At 46.4% G+C, this 21108-nt stretch overlaps 1 protein-coding gene across 1 annotated transcript in view; it reads right to left on the reverse strand.

Moving 5' to 3' along the window:
- Positions 1-21108, reverse strand: part of PODXL (podocalyxin like) — a gene marked incomplete at its 5' end in the record, with an annotated part of 45389 nt that overhangs the window by 3090 nt on the left and 21191 nt on the right. Inside the window, 4 exons of the mRNA XM_081283315.1 lie at positions 145-295; positions 1722-1793; positions 2065-2333; positions 3977-4564. Coding sequence (XP_081139441.1) covers positions 145-295; positions 1722-1793; positions 2065-2333; positions 3977-4564 — 1080 coding nt within the window. The remainder of the gene's footprint in view (positions 1-144; positions 296-1721; positions 1794-2064; positions 2334-3976; positions 4565-21108) is intronic.

Below are 21108 nucleotides of genomic sequence, written 5' to 3' on the forward strand. Positions count from 1 at the left end.
GCCTCTTGGGTGGCCCTGAGAGGATGCGTGGCTTGACAGTTCCTAGTGGCACCACCCTGACCCACACTCCAAGCAGCTCCTGGACCGTCACCTCCCATTCTGTTCCCACCCACACAGGCCTAGGCCCTCTTGCCTTCAACTCACTTTGAATAGTGATTTTTTTGAGGGCCACCGCCTGGCTTTCCTGAATGGGAGCCAGCTGTACTGTACACGAATCCTGAGCCGGGTTGAAGGTGGCTTTGACTGCTTGGCACAGCTGTGTGATCAATTTGTTATCCGCTGGAGGGCTCTTTGCCTGTTGTGAGGAGAACACAGGCATTGCAGAGGGGTGTGACAACAGTCTAGGCTTGTGGGGCTGCCCTCTGCCATCCTGCTTAACCCGCGTCCCTCTTCACACTCCACCAGTGCATTCCAAGCCCTGCCAGGAGTCGGTCTATATTCTTTAGCGCCTGGCTTCTCTGCCCCGAGTCTCCTCAGACTGTGGACGTAACAAGGCCTATCTCCTCCATGTTCTTTGAGACTCGGGAATCAGTGCCCTGTACTGTGGGCAGGGGAACACAGCACAGCACCCCATCACTGGCAGCAGGGGCTCCAGTGCTCTCTGAACTTGTCATTTGCCAGCCTCTCCTGCCCCTTTTGAAGACCGCCGGAGTGGAAGACCTCAACTCTGGACTTAAGGTGGTCTAGTCCCAGAATGATGCACCTGTGTCCCTCTGAGGCTCGGACTGAGGCAGTGAACAGGCTGATGGGGAAGGCGAGGAGCCACTGAATGTGTGCAGAGAACATGGAGAAGCAGAGAGTACATGGCAACGTGGCTTCAGGGCTCGGGGTGAGGAATACAGTGGGCTCCCCTAGCTGATGTTTCTCTGACCTGCGACAAGACCTCCATAAGCTACCCCTGGAGGTTAAAACCCTGATGGTCAAATGTATACTTCTGTAAGGTTTACCTAGAAAAGCCAGCCTAATGGATGTCCAAGAAAAAGCACAACGGCAGAAAAGCTCTCCAACCTGTAGAAACCAAATCCTGTTCTAGTTCCTAGAGTGGGTGCAAAAATAGGCACTGGCCAGGAGAGGGCAGCAGTGAGCCAGCCACCACCTGCACTCACAGGGCTCAACAGCTATTCACTGAGCAACAGAACATCCCCAGCTCAAGTCCTTGGTCGCCCTCTCGCTCATACAGTGTCCACACATCACTCAGAATAGAACAACTACAGGCAGGGGCTCCCTTATGTTCAGTACCAGGACCGTTTTATCTCCCGCCCACCCCCGCAACTCCTTGGGTTTGAAGAAGGAGACCCTCCCTAATGGCTTGCCACCACTGAGGCTCTCAGAAAACACATGGACCAGGAAACAAAGCCACTTTGAGAACAAGGGAAGTGAGGCCGACTTAAATTCCCATTTCCAAACAGACCAACTGTCTGAAGTCACACCCAGAGCTAGAGGCAAAGGGCAACCAGGATCAGGGCCTCCTGCCCCTCAGACCACTGTGGGTAAGCACAGTGAAAGGGAGGAGACTTGGGAACTTGTTCTGGCCTGTGGCAGTCCTATCTGTGTGACCTCAGAGAAGTCTGAACCTTAGTTTGTTGCTCTGTAAGATGGCAAGGGGCTGATCCCTAGGTGAACACACCCTCCGGCCTGTTCTAGATGGAGCACTTTGGTCCCCTCTGCTTCCTTTCCCCTGCCAGCCTGCAGGCTGTGGAGGGCTGATGAGCAGTACTCACACAGGGGCTGGTTTCCGTGAGGTTCAGAATGAGCAGCTTCTTATCCAGCCTTTCAGGAGGCATGCAGTCTACCTGGAAAAAGCCATGAGAGGAAGGGTCAGGCCCAAAGATCCATCCAAGGATCCTGTTCTCCTCCATCCCGTGGGTGGTAATCAGTTTGTGGCAAGCTAGGGGCACGGTTGGGCCAGTTTAAAGTCAAGAATGTCTTTGGAAGCCTTAGGAAAAACCAGGGGAGATGGGGCAAATGGACAGTATTCCTCATTTTGCTCCTGGCTGGAGCGAAAATAGAAATAGCTTTTCTTGGAGCATGGGCTCTCTTTTTGTCCCACCTTGCTGGAATTACCTTGGGTTTCCCAGGAGCCAGGGTGGAAGAGGTTGTGCTGAGGCCTTGGGGGGCAGTTGAAGCCGAACGTGTGCTGGAGTGGGTGCCTCCCCCAACAGTAGATGTGGCCCCAGTTCTTGACGAAGGACTGGACGAAGAGCCCTCAAGCGGAGATGTCATGGAGGAAGACGGGGTGGGCTTGGGGGGCATCTGGCTGGAGGTCTGCCGAGTTCCTTCTGGGGTGCATGGTGGGTGTTCCTTCTGGGGTGCTATGGTGGAGACTGAAGAGGCTAGAAGAATAAAAGAGCAGAGAAAAGTCCAGTCTTTTCTGGTTCCAATGTGCAGAGGCAGGGGGATGAAGTGGTGTCCTGTACTATTTTACAGGACAGTCACACTGGACAAGCTAGTTTAAGAGCTAAGTCAAAGAGGTCCAGGAGGACTCAATGATTTTCCCAAGGTCATGTGGCAGCAGGTGGCACAGCAGCGAGTTGCATTTATCCAATTCAGAGCCTCTTACCATAGAAGAGGGCCACCCTCTCCCAGTGTGATGGGCTGTTTCAAGATGTATCTATGTTACCTGGGAATGCCTGGATCTCCAGATTCTTCAGTCACTAGCAGAAGTTCCAATTCAGCAGATCCCAGATGGGTCAGGATTTTGAAGCTCATAATCCATCTGTAGATTTTTCTCCTGCCTCAATTTTTTTTTTTTTTGATGGTACTGGGAATTGAACCCAGAAGCACACTACCACTTAACTACAACCCCAGTCCTTTTTAATTTAGAGACAGGGTGTTTCTAAGTTGTTGAGGGTATCACTAAGTTGCTATGGCCAGCCTCAAATTTGCAATCCTCCTGCCTCGGTTTCCCAAAATAGCTCACCCAGCTCCATCACTAGATTTTGAAATTATTTTACTAGGTTAAGATGAGCACTTGAGAATTCAGTTAATAAAAGGAAAAGGAAATGGAACAGAATTGAAAATATCAGCTTATATAAAAAGTCCTATATAGTGAAATTTGTTTCATTTATATGCATTGTGTTTTTTTTTTTTTTATTTATTATTTTTGGGGCGGCAGGTACCAGGGATTGAACTTGGGAGCACTCGGCCACTGAGCCACATCCCCCAGCCCTATTTCTTCTTTATATTTATTTGTTAGTTGTAGTTGGACACAATATCTTTATTTTATTTATCTATTTTTATGTGGATCAAGTCCAGGGCCTTGCATGTGCTAGGGAAGCGCTCTACCACTGAGCCACAACCCCAGCTCCCCCAGCCCTATTTTGTATTTTTTTTTTTAATATTTTTTTAGTTGTAAGGTGAACATAATACCTTTGTTTTATTTATTTATTTATTTATTTATTTATTTATTTATTTATTTATTTATTTATTTTATGTGGTGCTAAGGTTTGAAACCCATTGCCTCACATGTGCAAGACAAGCACTCTACCCCTTTTTTGTATTTTATTTAGAGACAGGGTCTCATGGAACTGCTTAGTGTCTCACTGTTGCTGAGGCTGGCCTGGAACTCAGATCCTCAGGCCTCAGCCTCCCAAGGCACTGGGATTATAGGCGTGTGCCACCACACCCGGCTATATGTGTTTTTTTAGACCCTGATGTATTAAAGTGTGTTTCTTATGATGGGTTGTCATCGAACAAGTCTGAGGAGCACCATTCTAGAATATTCTAACACCCTGCTGCCACCACCACAGCGCAGTCTTGCCTGTGTGTAGACGGTTGTTGTGTTTACCCTGGGCAGGCCAAAACCCTCAAATGTTGGCCTTGCTCATCAGAAATGGGAAACCAGCTCTGAGTGAAGGAGTGTCCTCTTGTTCAGGTCTCAGCATGACCCTCCCAGAGAGAAACTGTATAGAGGAAAAAAAGCACAGAAAAGTTTCTTTTTGCTTGAAAAACAGTAACAAGTCGAGGCCCTACTTACTTTGTGTGGTGGGCAACACCTTGGATGTGGGGCTGCTAGTGCCAGGCGCAGGGCTTGAACCACTGGGGACCAAGGAAAGGCTGTATTGTCCACTGGTAGAGCTCTCTGGAGTCTTCACAGTGACAGTGGTTGAATGGTGAGAGCCTGGGCTGCCAGATGAAACCACAGGAGAGTGTTTTGTGGTAATGGACTCTGGAGGAAGAGAGCTCGACACCTCTGTTCTGTGAGTAATTGGGGTGGCTGTGGGAATGTGGCCCCTACTGCTGTATCCAGGGACAGTTATTCCTTTGTCCGTGCTCTGGAGGGATGCTTTTTCAGTGTTGGTTAAAGTGGGAGAGAAAGGCGTAGTACTACCACTCTTTGTGACACTGGTGGTTGTAGAGACTGTAGTCACCGCAGGGGTGCTTGGCTGAGTCAGGTTCAAGGACCCCCCTCGGGATGCCGATGCCGAAGAGTCGGTTGTGTTCGACTTGGTGGATGTCGCTGGGTCTGAAATGGCTTCTGGAGTTTGGAGCTTCGCACTTGAGACTGTGCTAGTTTTTACTGTGGTAGTCGGGACTACTGGTGGCGAGCCGTCCTTATCTGCTGCTGACAAAATAACACAGATCAAGACAGGGATCAGAGGGAGGTTTTTCTCTCTGCCGTCCTCTACCTCTGCCCTGGGATTCAGCGGCCTTGCTCCTATCCTGCCATTTGCCTGGCTGGGTCCGTCATGAGTCCAGAGTTTTCTGGAATTCGAGAAACTTCTAGCAGGCATATTAGAGTGAAGCAGGGGAAGTAAAAGGAGGTTTCCCAGAAGAGAAGGAAGCCAGCGGGACGGGACGACTGCACGCTGAGCTGGTATCCCTCCCTCCCCACCTGGGCTCGGGTCCACAGCTCTGCCCCCCAGCACCCAACGCAAGGCCCCACAGAAGATTCCAGACTGCTGCTTCCTGAACTGCCCTGGTCCCGCTGCAACTCTCCCAGGTCAGTCCCAACCTAGGAGAAGCTGATGACCCCGGGAGTCACGCCAAGGATCGTCTCCATGCAGCTGTGGCCTGCGCCAAGGAAGAAGAGCGCAGAGTCTGGGGCTGTGTCCATCATGGTGGCTTGACCTCAAGTGGAAGGGGGGTCAGGAAGGAAAGCCTTTGATTGGCTGATTTCATAAAATATTTATGGAGGGTCCTGTGATCTGATGGGTCCTGTGTTGGTGAGAAAGCACCCACACCCACAGGGAGGTGACAGGCAGGCAGAACAAAAAAGTCAGATTCTGGTCACTACAGGAGGGATGTGACCAGTACAGAAAAGGGGTGTGGGCAGGTGAAGAAAGGGGGCCCTAAGGTAACCATTATTAAGCCAAGACCTGAAGGATCCAAGGAGAATGTTGTGTGGAAAGTGGGAGGACAAGTGTCTCTGATAGAGGGAAAGGGGCCAAGGGGACGGGTGCACACCCGCAGCTCAGAGGCGAGGGGCAAGGGGACCTCACAAATGCAGGGCCCGTGTCTGAATTTTTGCAGTGCTAGGGAGTGAACTCAGCGGCACTTTACCACCGAGCTTCATCTCCAGCCCCTCTGAAATTTTTGAGACAGGGCCTCGCTCAGTTACCAAAGTTGGCCTTGGACTTGTGGTCCTCTTGCCTCAGCCTCAAGTTACTGGGGTTATGGGAGTGCACCTCCATCCCCAGCTGAAACCAGACATTCTATTTTTTTTCTAGTTGTAAATGGACATAATACCTTCATTTTATTTGTTTTTATTTTATGTGGTGCCAGGGCCTCACGCATGCTAGGCAAGTGCTCTGCCACCGAGCCACAACCCCAGCCCCTAAACCAGACATTTCTGAGAGTATAAGAAGGTGCTCTTAAAAACTGTCCCCTTGGTAAAATGAAACCTAAGCTCAGAGGTCCAAATAAGGATTTGGGGATTTTATTCTGTGTAAAGATGCCGTGGAAGTTGATAAGGCAAGGAAGGTGCACAGGTGAGACACAGGCTTTGCTCAGAGCTGCTCTCCGGCGGTCCTGCAGAGGAAATGGATCAAGCCAGACAGGAGGGACTGTGACTGTTCGAGGAGATCGGCTGCTTGCTGATGCACCAAGTGAGAGGAAGGAGAGAATCTGGGGTGAGCAGAAGGGAGGGCCTAGTGGGAAGGGAGGTCATAGACCTGAGCTGCTCCCTGGAACCAGTCCGCACCTGTACCATTTGCCTCTGCTTGGGCACTTCCCCACCCGAGTGCCTCCTCTCTCAGGCTGAAAACACCAGATACCTGCGTCTCCAGCCCCCCAGGGACAAGCACAAGCATGTCTCAGCAGCTCACGGTTGGGTCCTCTATTGCCAGCTAGGGAGGGAAGAGACCACAGACCAGGAGGAACTCTGGTGGCACACACTCACTTTGCTACTGAGAGGCAGAAGTTTCTCAGGAGCCCCTAGAGGGGCCCAAGGCAGTCAGAATTCTAAGTAACAGGGCTCTACCCGGTATCCTAAGGCATCTTGTGCATGAGAAGTCCAAGAAGTGGTTTTAGTGGGACTGAGTATATCTGCCACAGACGAATGAAAGGCCCATTTACCAGGATGCATGTTAAAAATCAATGTAAGCTTGGCACAGGGGCACACATCTATAATCCCAGCAACTCAGGAAGCTGAGGCAGGATGATCCCATGTTTGAGGCTAGCCTCAGCAACTTAGTGAGACCCTCAGCAATTTAACCAGACCCTGTCTCAAAATAAAAAATAGAAACAACTAGTTCGGTGGTAAAGTACCCTGGGTTCAATCTCCAGTACTTGTTTGTGGCTAAGGGGTTGGGAGGGGTTCAAGGTGAAGCTCTTGTTTGACAGGGGTCTCCCCTTCTTATAGTTCATAAAGTATTGTGCTTCTTATCATTGATGGTGTCTTTTGTTAAAAGATACTATGAGAGGTATCAGCACAGTTAGGGCATCGTGGAGTGGGATGGTTACTTCTTCCTGTGGTAAACTGCTGAAAACTATTGACATTTTGCACTGGATTCTTCTTTGCCATGGAAGTCCCATGCATTAGAGGACATTTAGCGACCTCACTGGCCTCTGTCCAGTAGATGCAAGTAACACACACACACACACACATACCCTTCTCCAGCTGTGACAACTAAAAATGTCTCCAGATATTGCTAAAAGTCCCCTGGGGGGATAAAAAAAAAAAAAACACTACTCCATTAAAACTACTAGTATAAATAAAGAAAGAGGAACTTGAATTCCTAAATCCCATCATCAATTGCTGTTTTTGGTTTGGTTTGGTTTGGTCCTGGAGATTGAACGCAGGGTTGCCCCACCATTGAGCCACAGCCCCAGCCCTTTTTAAAAATATACATTCTATTTAGAGACAGGGTCTCAGTAGGTTGCTTAGGGCCTCGCTTAGTTGCTGAGACTGACTTTGAACTTGCAATCCCCTTGCCTCAGCCTCCCGAGCTGCTGGGATGAGCCACTGTGCCCAGTTAGGGATTGCTTCTTCTTTGCAGCTAAAGGGCCGAAAAGTCCAAAAGACAGATACTTGAACCCATGAGTTGGCAAACTACAGTGTTAATTTAATTTGCAGCCTCACGGTGCTCCATGTGGAAACAGAACCTTGATTGATTGGGTGGGGACCTGGAGGATGAAGATGAAGACTACTTGTAATCTCCATCTTCAATGGAATTCACTTGCCAGTCCTTTCAACCACCGTTCTCCTATCTGTTCAGGTTGCTCTGACCTTGTTTAAGGCTCTCAATAACCTCAGCAGAACTCACCCAATCAACGGAGCAGAAGCCAAATCTCCTCAGTATTCGAACCACTCTCATTTTCTTCAAACCTATTGACAGTCAAGATTCTAGTAGGACCCAGAGGTACACAGTCTCACCTAGAAGAATGCTTATACACTAAAAATACCTGCAGAGACCCACACATCTACAGTCATCTGATCCTTGAAAAAGGTACCCAAAATATATTTTGGAGATAAAACAGCCTTTTAAACAAATGGTGCTGGCACAACTGGTTGTGCATATTTAAAAGAATGAAACTAGACCTTTATCTCTCACCCTGCACAAAAATCAACTCAAACTGGATCAGAGACCTCAGAATTAGTCCAGTAACTATGCAACTTCCAGAAGAAAATGTAGGTTCAACACTTGTTTAGGTACAGGCAAAACTTCCTCAATAGGACCCCTAAAGTTCAGGAAATAATGCCAGAGTTGATAAATGGGATGGCACAGTCAAGGAAACAATTAGGAATGTGAAGAGAGAGCCCACAGAGTGGGAGAAAACCTTTGCTAGCTACTTTTCTGACTGAGGATTAATGTCTAGAATATATAAAGAACTCAAAAAATCTTCACACACAAAAAATTAATATGGGGGGCTGGGGATATAGCTCAAGCGGTAGCCCGCTCGCCTGGCGTGCGTGCGGCCCCGGTTCAATCCTCAGCACCATATACAAAGATGTTGTATCCGCCGAAATCTAAAGAATAAATACTAAAAAAAAAATTCTCTCTCTCTCTCTCTCTCTCTCTCTCTCTCTCTCTCTCTTGAAAAAAAAAGAATCAAAAGAATAACATTTAAAAAAAATTAATACGTGGGCAAACGAATTAAACAGACGCTTCTCAAAGGAAGTACAAATGGCCAACAAATGTACGAAAAAATGTTCACATCATTAATAATTAGGAAAATGCAAATCAAAACTGCACCGAGAGTTCAGCTTACACCAGTCAGAATGGAAGTCATCAAGAATACAAATAGTAAATGCTGGGGAGGATGTGGAGGAAAAACGAATTTACCACCCAAACTGTTGGTTGGATGGTAAATTAGTACAACCGCTAAGGAAATCAGCATGGAGCTTCCTCAAAGTAGAAGACATCAAACCACCATATGATCCACTTATACCGCTCCTCGGTATCTATCCTAAAGAGTTAAAGTAATCCCGTTATAGTGATGCATGCAAACCCGTGTTTGTAGTAGCCAAACCATGGAACTAGCTTAGACATCCATCAATAGATACATGGATCAAGAAAATATGGTAAATAGACACAATGGAATTTTATTCGGCTATAAAGAAAAATGAAATTATGTCACTTGCAGGGAAATGGATGGAACTGGAGATTGTGTTAAGCAAAAAGTCAAAATTCAGAAGATCAGGGTTTTATGTTTTCTTCACTTGTGGAAGCTAGAGAGGAAAAAGGAAAAAGGAAAAAGGTGGGGGCGAATTTCCTAAAAATCAAAGGGAGATCAGTAAAGGAAAGGGTTCAAGGATGGGAGTCAGGGAGGGAGGGGGAAAGGGCTGGGGAGTGACACTGGCCAAATGACATTGTGTGCATGTATGAATATGTAACAACAAACCCCAGCAATATGTACAACCATAATACACGGGTAAAAAATGAATTAAAAATACCTGTAGGAAGAAATCTAGCCAATACATAGCTGTATTTACCAACATGGGTAACGCATACCAGAGGCTTTACGTTCAACATACTGGCTCAAGCAGCTAGGAGCAGTTCGAATTGTTTCTGTAGCTGGCGGAAACCAGGCCTCCATGGTAGCCCACGTTAAGTCAATCTGCTGCCATGGCTGGAGTGTGCTTTGCCCCCCAAAGGTGTACTTGCTGTAAGCTTGACCCCCAGTATAACAATGTTGAAAGGGAGTGGGACTTTTAAGAGGCAGGATGTGATGGGAGGTGCCTGGGTCATGACTGCCCTCATGAGGGGGTTATTGCTGGTCTCCTGGAGTGGGCTAGGTCTTACAGGAATGGATGACTTCCTGTGAGAGCCAGTTCTCATAACACAAGAAGCCTGGTCCTCTCTGTCTTACTTTACCCCTCACCATGTGAGCTCTCTTATAGGCACTCCTGCCATATGATACCACCTGCCAAGGGGCCCCCACAAGACACTAACACCATGCTGTTTGGACTTCCCACCCATCATGAACCAAATAAACCTTTTTTCTTAGTAAAGTACCCAGCTTCAAGTGCTTTGTCATAGAGACACAACATGGACTGAAACAGGTGAGTTACCAGAAATTCCCTGCAATAATGTTAGAAGAAATCCAAAGCCTTGGAGAGATACAAGAGTGTTTTATCTTGTATGATTGGACCAATCAAACTCTCTCTTTGTTCCCTAAAAGAGCTCAAAGGATACTCCATTCACAAGGCTTTCAGAAATAAAGGATTTCATGAGTTCTAATTCTCTGAAGTGATGACAGCAATTGATTGAAGCTCACACTTTGATATAGTTTGTTTAATCTAAGTGGTTCATAAAATAATAGTGCATCTTATAACTGATGGTGATTAGAATTTGATTAAATTTGAGATCTAATTGGGAGGGCTGTTAACATATTGTAAGATCTCTGCTGTGGCTGTTCCTCATTGGGCAGATGATAGTAGGAAATGCTGATTTCAGTGGGAGAAAACTAAACCACTTGGGTAGTAGAGACAAGAGTAGAATTTAATTTCCAGGGGAAAAGCTACAAAACCAGCATGGTCAACAGAATAGTCCACCAAGGGCATTTTGAACAACAGCTAAAAAATCATGTGTTCTAAGGATTAAAATGGATGGGCAGCTCACTGGTGTCCTGTTCCTACTATGGGCCCAGCAAATGAGGCCTGGGTTGAAGGATAATAAAGAACAGTCACTCACACGGTTCCCAGGACTCTTCAGTGACGTGTATACTCCTTGCAAAAGGTTGCTATGGCTTAATACCACACAAGTGCATTTCTCCCTTGACTGACAGGACCAAGCTCCCTATGGAACTTGGGGAAGAATCTTTCCTTACCTCCTCCAAGCATTTCTTGATCTCCCTGGCTTGTAGTTATCACTACGATCTCTGACTCCATCAACACGCATCTCTATATCTCTGTGCATGGCAAGGGGCCAGGGATTTCTGGGAATTGAGCCCAGGGCCTTGCATGTGCTATGTACATTGTCTCCCACTGAGTTACACCCCCAGCCGCTCCCCACATAAGGACACCAGTCATTGGATTTGAGGACTGTCCTAATCCAGTATAATTTTATCTTGACCCGATTACATCTGCAAAGACCTATTTCCAATTAAGGTAAAATTCACAATATTACGGTTTAGTGGTGAGGTGTTCCCCTAAAGCTTACATGTGAGACAATGCAAGAAGATTCAGGAGAAATGATTGGGTTAGGAGAGTCTTAACCCAATCAGTGAATTAATCACCCAAGTGGTCACTGAAGGCAGGTGGGGTGTTTCTGGAGGAGGTGGGGCATTGGGAGCAAGGCTTTGAGGTACATATTTGTACTTGGCAAGTAGAGATGTCTCCCTCTGCTTCCTGATCATCACTGTGAGCTGCATCCCTCTTCTACCATGATGTCCTGCCTTATCTTGAGCCCAGAGGAATGGAGCCAGCTGTCCGTGGACTGAGACCTCTGAAACCGTGAGCCCCCGGATAAACTTTTCCTCCTCTATTGTTCTTGTCAGGTCTTTTAGAGAGATCAGTGAAAAAGCTAACTAACATACAGTGTCAGGGTGGGCCCTGAACATATCCTTGCAGGGCCGACTATTGAGCCTCCTAATCTTCCCCTATATCCTACTTCTACGAGAATCAGGGTCTCAGTTTCAAACATTAGAAACCAATTCTGTGCTTTCAACAGAAAGTGAATTTATTAAGAAGAGAGTCAGTTAGCTAATAAAACACTGGGGTAGCCAAAGAATCAGGCTTCAGTCAGAAGCCGTGTCCAGACTCTCCCACACTGCTCTGGTGAGGTCATGGTCTGCTACCACCAGGGCACTGCAGTTAGCACCACTGACGCCATGCAGGCGGATTCTAGACTGCATTTCTGAGAGATGCAGCCCTCAGGGACACTGTGGGTAAGAGGTCCCTCCATTTACTTCTATGACTGGGCACCACAGGGAATCCCCTGGGTCCCATCCATATTCCTCCCTGCTTCATTATTTAGCAGCATGAGACTCACAGCAAGAAGAGTAGACCCGGGCTGGGCTTGTGCTCAGTGGCAGAGCGCTTGCCTAGCACGTGCGAGGCCCTGGGTTGGATTCTCAGCACTGCGGATAAATAAATAAAGTGAAGGTCCACTGACAACTAAAAAAATATTTAAAAATATTAAATATAAAAAAATGTTTCAAAAAAAAAGAAGAGTAAATCCTAAAGCTTAGTGCTCCGCTGACTTTGCCTTGAGGTGAGTCCCATGGAGAAGCTCTGTGCTCTGCGGGCCACTGTGGGGGACAAGGAAGGCATTCCAAGTCTGTGTGTAGAGCGGGGCCAGCACAGGTCCAGAAGGTTCGGCTTTAGCAGTCTCCCTACCCCAAGGCCACTTAGTCATGAACCTGACAAGCAGCCATGAGGTGACAGAGAAAGAAGGAAACTGACATACACAAGGAGCCATCTAGACCACCAGATTCCCCAGAGCCTCCCCGAGTGACACACAGCCACACTCTCCAGATGCACCCAGGCCATCTGTGCCTAAATCCCATGTACCACTCCAGCTCCCTCCAAGTTCCTAAGAGCACTCGCTATTGTCTGTAAACCTGCTCACATCCTCACCTCAGAGTCACTCTCCTTCAAAATAAGTAAGTAAATAAACAAACAGCCATGAAACGCACTATTCAAAGTCCTGGCCATTGGAAGAATTTTCTTCCCAGCCTTTTCTTTAGGGTCTCCCCTAAATAGGGCTATTATCCTCTAGCAGCCCACCGGTGGCACCTGTGGCCAGCACCAGCCCGTTATCCCACACCATCTACAGCAGTCTTGACCTCCACACTCCTCAGACATCAGCTCCCTCTGGCCCTGGAGAATGGACTGAGGGGAGGGGGCCACCTGCTGAGGATACGAGGCACCCTAGAATTTTCATGAGTCTTTCTTTAGGACCTACTCAGGCTAAATCTGATAATGGAAAGCTGCAAAATAATCCTTGGGAAAAACAGGAGGTATGAAGTAATGATGATAAAAATCAACAATGAAATAGAAACCAAAATCCAATAGCAGAAATAAAAAACAAAAAAAGAATTTTGGTCTTGTTTTTCTTTTTGCAATTGGGTCTCACTATGTTGACCAGGGTAGACTTGAACTCCTGGGCTTAAACAATCCTCCTGCCTCAGCCTCCCAAGTAGCAGGGACCAAAACCATGTGCCACCACACCTGGCAATCAATCAATCATCAATCAATGATTTCTTAAGGGTAATAAATAATAAAACCTTTGGGGAAATTAATCAAAGGGGAAAATCCAAAGGCATAAATAATAAGATGTAAAAATAATAACAGACATTTAAAGCATAGGTCATTATGAACGAATGCTGATAAATTTGAGGCAGAAAAGATGGACATTTTCCTTTAAAAAAACTTCAGAGTAACTGTAGAAGAAATAATAATTTGTCCTATGATTGAAAAGAAAGTGAATAGGTAATCATTACTTTTCCAAAAGTGGGTTTGAAGATCAAATAATTCTAGCCTTGCACAAACTTTCCATAACCCAGTCTGCTCTACTGTAAAATATCTGTAAAAAGAATTAGTTTATAATAATAGTGATTGGCCATTTATAATGATAGTGATTGACCATTAACAAAACATGAACAGTACAAGCCAAAGAAAGAGACTGATGGCTTCATCGAAGTTAACAACTTGTGTTCACCAAAAGAAATCACAGGACGTAAGGTTTCAGCTAACAAGAGCAGAGATGCCGAGCAAGGTGTGGTCTTACCATCTGTAATCCCGGCTACTCAGGAGGCTGAGGCAGGAGGAGTGCTAGTTTTGAGGCCAGCCTTGGCAATTTAGCAAGACCCTGTCTCAAAATAAAAAACACAAAGTACTTGCCTAGCATGTATGAGGTCCTGGGATTAATCCCAGGTACTAAAATAATAATAATAATAATAGAAGAGAGATCTGGAACAACAACAACAAAAAAAACTTCACTCTTATTCCTACAACAAAAAAAAGACTGAGAAACCAAAAAAGAATCATGACTCTTCCTCAGCCCATTGGAGAACTCAGGTCATGAGGGAAAATTCTACACTGAAAACTGGAGGCAGGGGGCGACTTCAGGAAAAACTGGCCAGAGCATTTGCTTACCCAGGGACAGCCAGCTAAAATATTTTTCCATTTGTTCCTTCGCTCACGGCGATGCTGGGAACGGATCTCAAGACCTCGTGCATGTTAAGGGCTCTGCCATCAAGCTAACGCCCCAGCTCCAGGTAAATTTTTACATGAATAGCTAAAGGCTGGGCACAGGCTTGTGGAAGTGCAAAGCTCTAGGAGCATGCACATCAAAAGGTTTCCAGCAGGTCGTGAGAAGGAAGCCAACAACCGGGCGCAGTGGTGCACACCTGTGATCCCAGTGGCTTGGGAGGCTGAGGCAGGAGGACTGTGAGTTCAAAGCCAACCTCAGCAACTTAGCGAGATCCTGTCTCTAAAGAAAATATAAAATATAAAGCAGGCTGGGGATGTGGCTCAGTGATTAAGTGACCCTGAATTCAATCCCCAGTCCCCCCAAAAAGGAAGGAAGCCATTGCTGAAACTCCAGGCAGGCCCATATCCTTTGAGAAGCGCAGGGTAGGGTGAGAAGCGGCTTTCAGGTGGAAGCCCTCTGAGCCGGGGATGAGAAAGGAACAGTGACAAAGCCCTTGAAGGGTCATGTGCTAAGCAGAACATGGAGGGAAGAGGCAGGAAGGCTGGTGAAGGCCATGCCCTCAAGCAGCAAGTGACCAGTGCCTAAGTGACTCTTAATCAGAACATCAGAGAATGTCCCTCCCCTGCTCCACAACGCCAGCAAGTGTGTGTAACAACGGATACTGCTGGGGGCAGCCAGAGAAGGGAGACTCTCAGGGGACCATCAAAAAAGACCCACAGCCAGGCAGAGAGAAGGGCGGTGTTACTGAAGCACTTTGTGGGGTGCACTGAAGTTTCTATAGCAACAGCAGACATCAAGCACAACCCCGGACTAGATCAATAAAAACCCACACTAAAGACACAGCAGAAGAAAAGTGCCTCTGGTTGCCGTGGGCAACCACTGATGGACCTTCCGTCTAAAGATCTGCCTGTCCTGGACACGTCATGTACATGTTATCACACAGTATGGGGTCTTCTGACAGTTTATCTGCAAGCTTTCCTTCTGCCTTTTATTTTCAAAGTTCTCTCATGTTGTCGCCTGTGTCACAATCCTCTGAATGATATTCCACTATATGGATCGCCTACATTTGATGAACATTTGGGTTATTTCAACATTTAAGCTATTCTGAATAATGTTGCTATGAGTATTTGTGTACGGGTTTTTACACAGACGTATGTTTTTGTTTCTCTTGGATATAGACCTAGGAGTGGAAGTGCTAAGTCATAAGGTAACTCTGTGTTTAGCATTTTGAAGAACTGCCAAACTATTTTGCACTGTGGCTGCACATTTGATGTGGCAACCACCAGTGTTCTGTGGGTCCAGTTTTCTTGCCTCTTCACCAACAATTTCATCTGCCCTTTTAATTATGGCCATGTTAGTGGACATGAAGTTGTTCTTCACTATAGTGTTAATTCTCGTTTCCCTGATGATTAATCAAATCCGGCACTATATAAAAAAGACAGTATATCACGACCAAGGGATGTTCATCTCAAGGACAGTTCAGAACTTGAAAATAAACATTCTCTTACTCATGTTTAAGAAATAAAAACCAGGGTTGGGGATACAGCTCAGTTGGTAGAGTGTTTGCCTTGCAAGCACAAGGCCCTGGGTTCAGTCCCCAGCACCACACAAAAAAATAAAAATAAAAATAAAAACCAGCAATGGAAAAGAACTTCCCTTACCCAACAAATGATGTGTCCAAGTAGACCTACAGCCAGTGTCACACTTATTGAAAGATGAGTGTCTTGCCCTGAAGTTTGGGGGAAAGACAAGGATACCCTCTCTCACTGCTATTGAACATTATACTGAAGTCCTGGCCAATTCCAGAGGGGGAAATTTTTTCTTAAAACTCAACGAAAGCCTGGTGCTGTGACACCTACCTATAATCCCCGCTACTTGGGAGGCTGAGACAGGAGGATGGCAAGTTCCCGGCCAGACTCAGCAACTCAGTGAGACTTTGTCTCAAAAGGGCTGGGGTATAGTTCAGTGGTATCTCATCCTGGGTTCAACTCCTAGCATTGCAAAAATAAAGAACTCAACAATTAAAAAAAAGAAAAAAATTTTAACGGGCAAAAGATCTACAAGGAAAATTTGCCAAAAATATTCAGATGACAAACATGATGTTGAGGATGCTCAACATCTTCAGTCATTAGGCAAATGAAAATTAAAACTACGATGCAATACCATTATATAACTATTAGAATAGCTAAAATCAAATGGGCAGTAGCAAATGCACATCAGGAACTCTCAAACAAGGCTGCTCGGATTGCCAGCTAGCACAGTGCTTTGCCAACAGCCTAGTGCTTCCTTTTAAGTTAAGCATATGTTTACCACGTGACCCAGCAGTTCCATTCTAGGAAAAGAAATAAAAACTTGTGGTCACAAAAAAACATAAGTGTACATGTCTATCGCAGTATTATTTATAATCACTCAAAACTGGAAACCACCAAGATGTCCTTCAACAAGTGAATGGATAAGGAAACTGGTATGTCCATTCAACAAGTAACCAACAGGAACAAGGAACGATCTTTGTTCATAGCAGCATAGATCAACTGGAAATTTATGTATTTTGCTAAGTGAAAGAAGCCAGGGAGGCTACGTAGTAATTTGATTCCATTTTATGATATTATAGAAAAGTTAAAAACATAGGACTAGAAAACAGATCCGTGGTTACCAGAGGTGAAGGGATGGGGGAGAGGAACTCCACCCCTCCACACAAGGTTATTATTAAGACAATGGAATTGCTATGCATCATACTAGGATGATAGACACAGGTCTACCTTTGTTAAAACCCACAGAATCATAAATCCTATAGAGTTAGCTTCACTTAACACAAAGTTAGAAAAAGACTCAATTGAGATCTTCAGGAAATTCCAGGATGTAGTGGAGACTCAGAAAGTAAGTTTACACACAACGTAGGACATAAACTCACCGGAGGGCAGGGTAGCAGGTGTGTAAGTTTTTCCTCCAATAATGAGAAACCTGGCTCATGTTTTCTGTATTTGTTTAATTATGCATTTGTTTTAGTCAGTTTTTTCACTGCTGTGACTAAAAGACACAACCGGAACAATTGTAGGGGAGGAAAAGTTTATTTAGGGACTCATGGTTTTAAAGTCCGCAATCCACAGATAGCTGACTCCATTTCTCAGGCTCAAGGTAAGGATGAACATTATGGCGGGGCGGGGGGGGGGGGTTGGCAGAGGGAAGTGGCTCACATGATGATCACTAGCACAGGGAGACTCCACTCGCCAGATATAAAATATATATACCCCAATGCCACACCCCCAAAGCCCAGCTCCTCTGCCACACCTACCAGCCTGCAGTCACCACTCAGTTAATCCCCATCAGAAGATTAATTCACTGATTGGGTTAAGACTCTCACAACCTAACCAATTCAACTCTGAAAAGTCTTGCATTGTCTCACACGTGAGCTTTTGGGAGATACCTCACATTCAACCCTACAGTACACATGAGGTTGAGACGAAATTGTAACCCATATCCTTGGGGAAATTGTAACCCCTATCCTTGAGAGAAACAATTTTGTCGCTATTTATCTTTATGTTACAGTATTCAGTCAAAACACCACCTTTATGGACTACAAATAAGCAAGGGGACGGGGAGGAGGCTTCTGAACCCAGGATACCTAAGAATGATGACAGTAGGATGCCAGTACTGCCTCATGTTTTAACTTACATACAGATGGAGAGACAGAAATAAAGCAATGTGGGTACTTACAGTGGAGTACCAAAACGTGTACTTCCTAGCTCTGTCCACAGAGAGCATCTAGAAGCAGTGATCAACAAGCAGCACAGAGCACACAAAGTGCCCAGATTTTTTTCTAGTACCATTCTCCAATAAAATAAGTAGGGCTCCCTGGAGAAATGGCTTGAGTCTCAGCAAATCCCCAGGGGAAATTTTTTTCAGTAGACATGGGGAAGATGCAAGATGAGCCGGAATATCTGATAATGCCAGAAAGTGAGAAACTGCTAAACAACAAAACAACAAGACCCCAAGAAGCAGTCAAGTTCAAAAGACATAGGACACAATTCTGGAAAAGGGGCACACCTGAAAGAGCTCCCAGCGACCAAACCCGGAACAATTTAAGCAACAGAATAAAAGAGCTGGGGAGGTAGCTCAGGGGTAGAAGGCCCCCTGGGTTCAATCCCCAGTAACACAAGCAAAGCAGAAGAATTAAACAAGTACTCATAGGCGGGGAGGAATGGTACAAATAGCCCATGAACATCAAAAAATGTTAGTAACGGGCCGGGGATGTGGCTCAAGCGGTAGCGCGCTCGCCTGGCATGCGTGCGGCCCGGGTTCGATCCTCAGCACCACATACCAACAAAGATGTTGTGTCCGCCGAGAACTAAAAAATAAATATTAAAAATTCTCTCTCTCTCTCTCTCTCTCTCTCTCTCTCTCTCTCTCTCTCTCTCCTCTCTCACTCTCTCTTAAAAAAAAAATGTTAGTAACCAGGGAAATGCAAAATAAGAAGGAATGATCATTTCAAACCCAACAGAATGGTAAAAAATATTAAAGTCAGACAAGCAGCAGCAAAACCATGGAGAGGTATAAATTGGTACACACACTTGGAAAATAGTATAGCCCCAAAGTTTCTGGGTCAGCCAGTCTAGAACAGAACACGAGAACCTGCACTTCTAACGAGTTCCCAGACGACTCTGATGCTGCTGGTCAGAGGACCACACTTGAGGAATAAAACTGCAGTGCCAGGTGGCATTCCGTGCCAGGTGGAGGCATGGTATCATGAATTTAAATCCAATTAGCCAGACTGTGCGAGTCTCCTCTGGCAGAGGATGGAAGATGGAGGTGCTGGCTCCCCTGGGCTTTGTAGGTGAGCGTGACGGCAGGAGAGGTGCGAGGGCTTGGGGATATCTGTCAGACGTGGATTATGATGACATACTAGGAAATACAGGATGGCTCTAGAGGAAAATAAAGGTCATAGACTGAGAAAGGCCACAGGCTGGCCATCTCTCTCTCTCTCTCTCTCTTTTTGATACTGGGGATTGAATTCAGGGGCACTCAACCACTATGCACATCCCTACCCTTTTGTATTTTATTTAGAGACAGGGTTTCACTAATCCCTTAGGACCTCACTAAATTGTTGAGGCTGGCTTTGAACTCATGAACCTCCTGACTCAGCCCCCTGAGCAGCTCAGATTACAGGTGTGCACCACCATGCCTGGCAGACTGGCCATCTTGAGCTCAAGCATTGTGATATGAGTACAAAGTCCGCCCTCTGTATCCACACGTTTCACATCTGCAGATTACACTACCAGATTAGAACTATTTGAAAAAGAGAGCCAGGTGCATTGTTGCATTCCTGTAATCCAGGCTACTAGGAGGCTGAGGCAGGAGGATCACAATTTGAGGTCATCTTTTTTTGCGGGGGAGGGGAGGGGCGTGGTGCTGGGATTGAACCCAGGGCCTTGTGCATGCAAGGCAAGCACTCTACCAATTGAGCTACATCCCCAGTCGAGGGTGTGTCTTAAAATAAGAAATTAAGGGGCTGGGGATGTGGCTCAAGCGGTAATGCGCTCGCCTGGCATGCGTGCGGCCCGGGTTCGATCCTCAGCATCACATACAAACAAAGATGTTGTGTCCGCCGAGAACTAAAAAATAAATATAAAAAAAAAAATTCTCTCCTCTCTCACTCTCTCTTTAAAAAAAAAAAAGATTTAAAATAAGAAATTAAAAGGGTGGGATGTAGCTCAGTATTAGAGTGCTCCAGTGTTCAATCCCCAGTACTGGGGGAAAAAAAAATTTTTTTTAAATAAAAATCTGTGTCTGTACTAAACATGCACAGGCTTTGTCATTATTCCCTAAACAATATACTATAACAACTATTTACATAACATTGATATTGCATTAGGTAGTGCAGGCAATCTAGAGATGATTTAAAGTATGATATGCAAATACTGGGCCATTTTATACAGGGGGCTCAAGCACCTGTGGATCTGGGTATCTGTGGGGTGGTGAGAAGGGGAAGGTCCTGGAGCCAGTCTCCAGCAGACACCAAAGGATGACTAGGGATGACTGTGCTATGGTTTGGATGTGGTGTCCTCCAAAAGCTCACATGGGAGACAATGCAAGAAGATTCAGAGGAGAAAAGATTGGGTTGTGAGAGACTCAGTCCAATCAGTTAATTAATCTCTGATGGGGATTAACTGAGTGGTAACTGAAGGGAAGCAGGGTGTGGCAGAGGAGGGGGCATTGGGGGCGTATATATTTGTATCTGGGAAGTGCAGTCTCCCTCTGCCTGCTGATCACCACACTCTTCTGCTGTACCTAAGAATGGAGCCAGCCTTCTATGGACCGAGACCTCTGAAACCACAGGCCCCTCAAACTTTTCCTCCCCTGTTACTGTGCTGGTCGGGTCTTCTAGTCCCAGCAGTGAAGAAGCTGAGGCATGGTGCGCCGGCCAGTGTTGGTCTGCGGGCAGCGGTGACCTAGGAACAGAGTTCTCAGCGCTCCATTTCAGAAGTGGTGCGGCCTGGGGTGGCGATGAAGTTCAACAAGGGAGTGGCTGGGGAAGTAGAGATGGGATGAGTCCAGAAACAGAGGCTGGGGCATCCCACCATTTACCCCAGTGGGTCCTGAAGTCACTGAGAATGAGAAAGACGACATGAACCGCTCAGCAGGAGAATCGCAGACACCCACGGGGAGGAAATGACACTGACACAGACACTGTGTCCTGAAGGCCAAGCCAGCCGTGTGCCAGTTCCTCCAGCAGGGTGGAGGATGGAAGTGGAGGAGAAGGCCGACTCGGCCTCCTCTCCAGAGAGAGGTGAGCACTGCTTAAACCCTCCATGAGGGCTGCTTCCTCCTCTCCCTGGCCATTTCCAGACCTGGGACTGACTCTCGACTATTAATAGCAGGAAAGGAAACTCGAAAGAATGCCCCAGGAAGAGGGTGTGTGGAAGGCAGGCAGGAAGGCAAGGGGACGGGAGGTCCAGGCCTGGACACTCGTATCTGCCTCTCCTTCCTCCCTCACGCCCAGCTCATCACCCCAGCTGTCATCTCCGTGGAAGTGGCACCCTCAAACTTCAAGAGTAGAGAGTGCGATTCC

This window comes from Spermophilus citellus (assembly GCF_964194105.1).
Source record: "Spermophilus citellus genome assembly, chromosome: 3".
Lineage (NCBI taxonomy): Eukaryota > Metazoa > Chordata > Mammalia > Rodentia > Sciuridae > Spermophilus > Spermophilus citellus.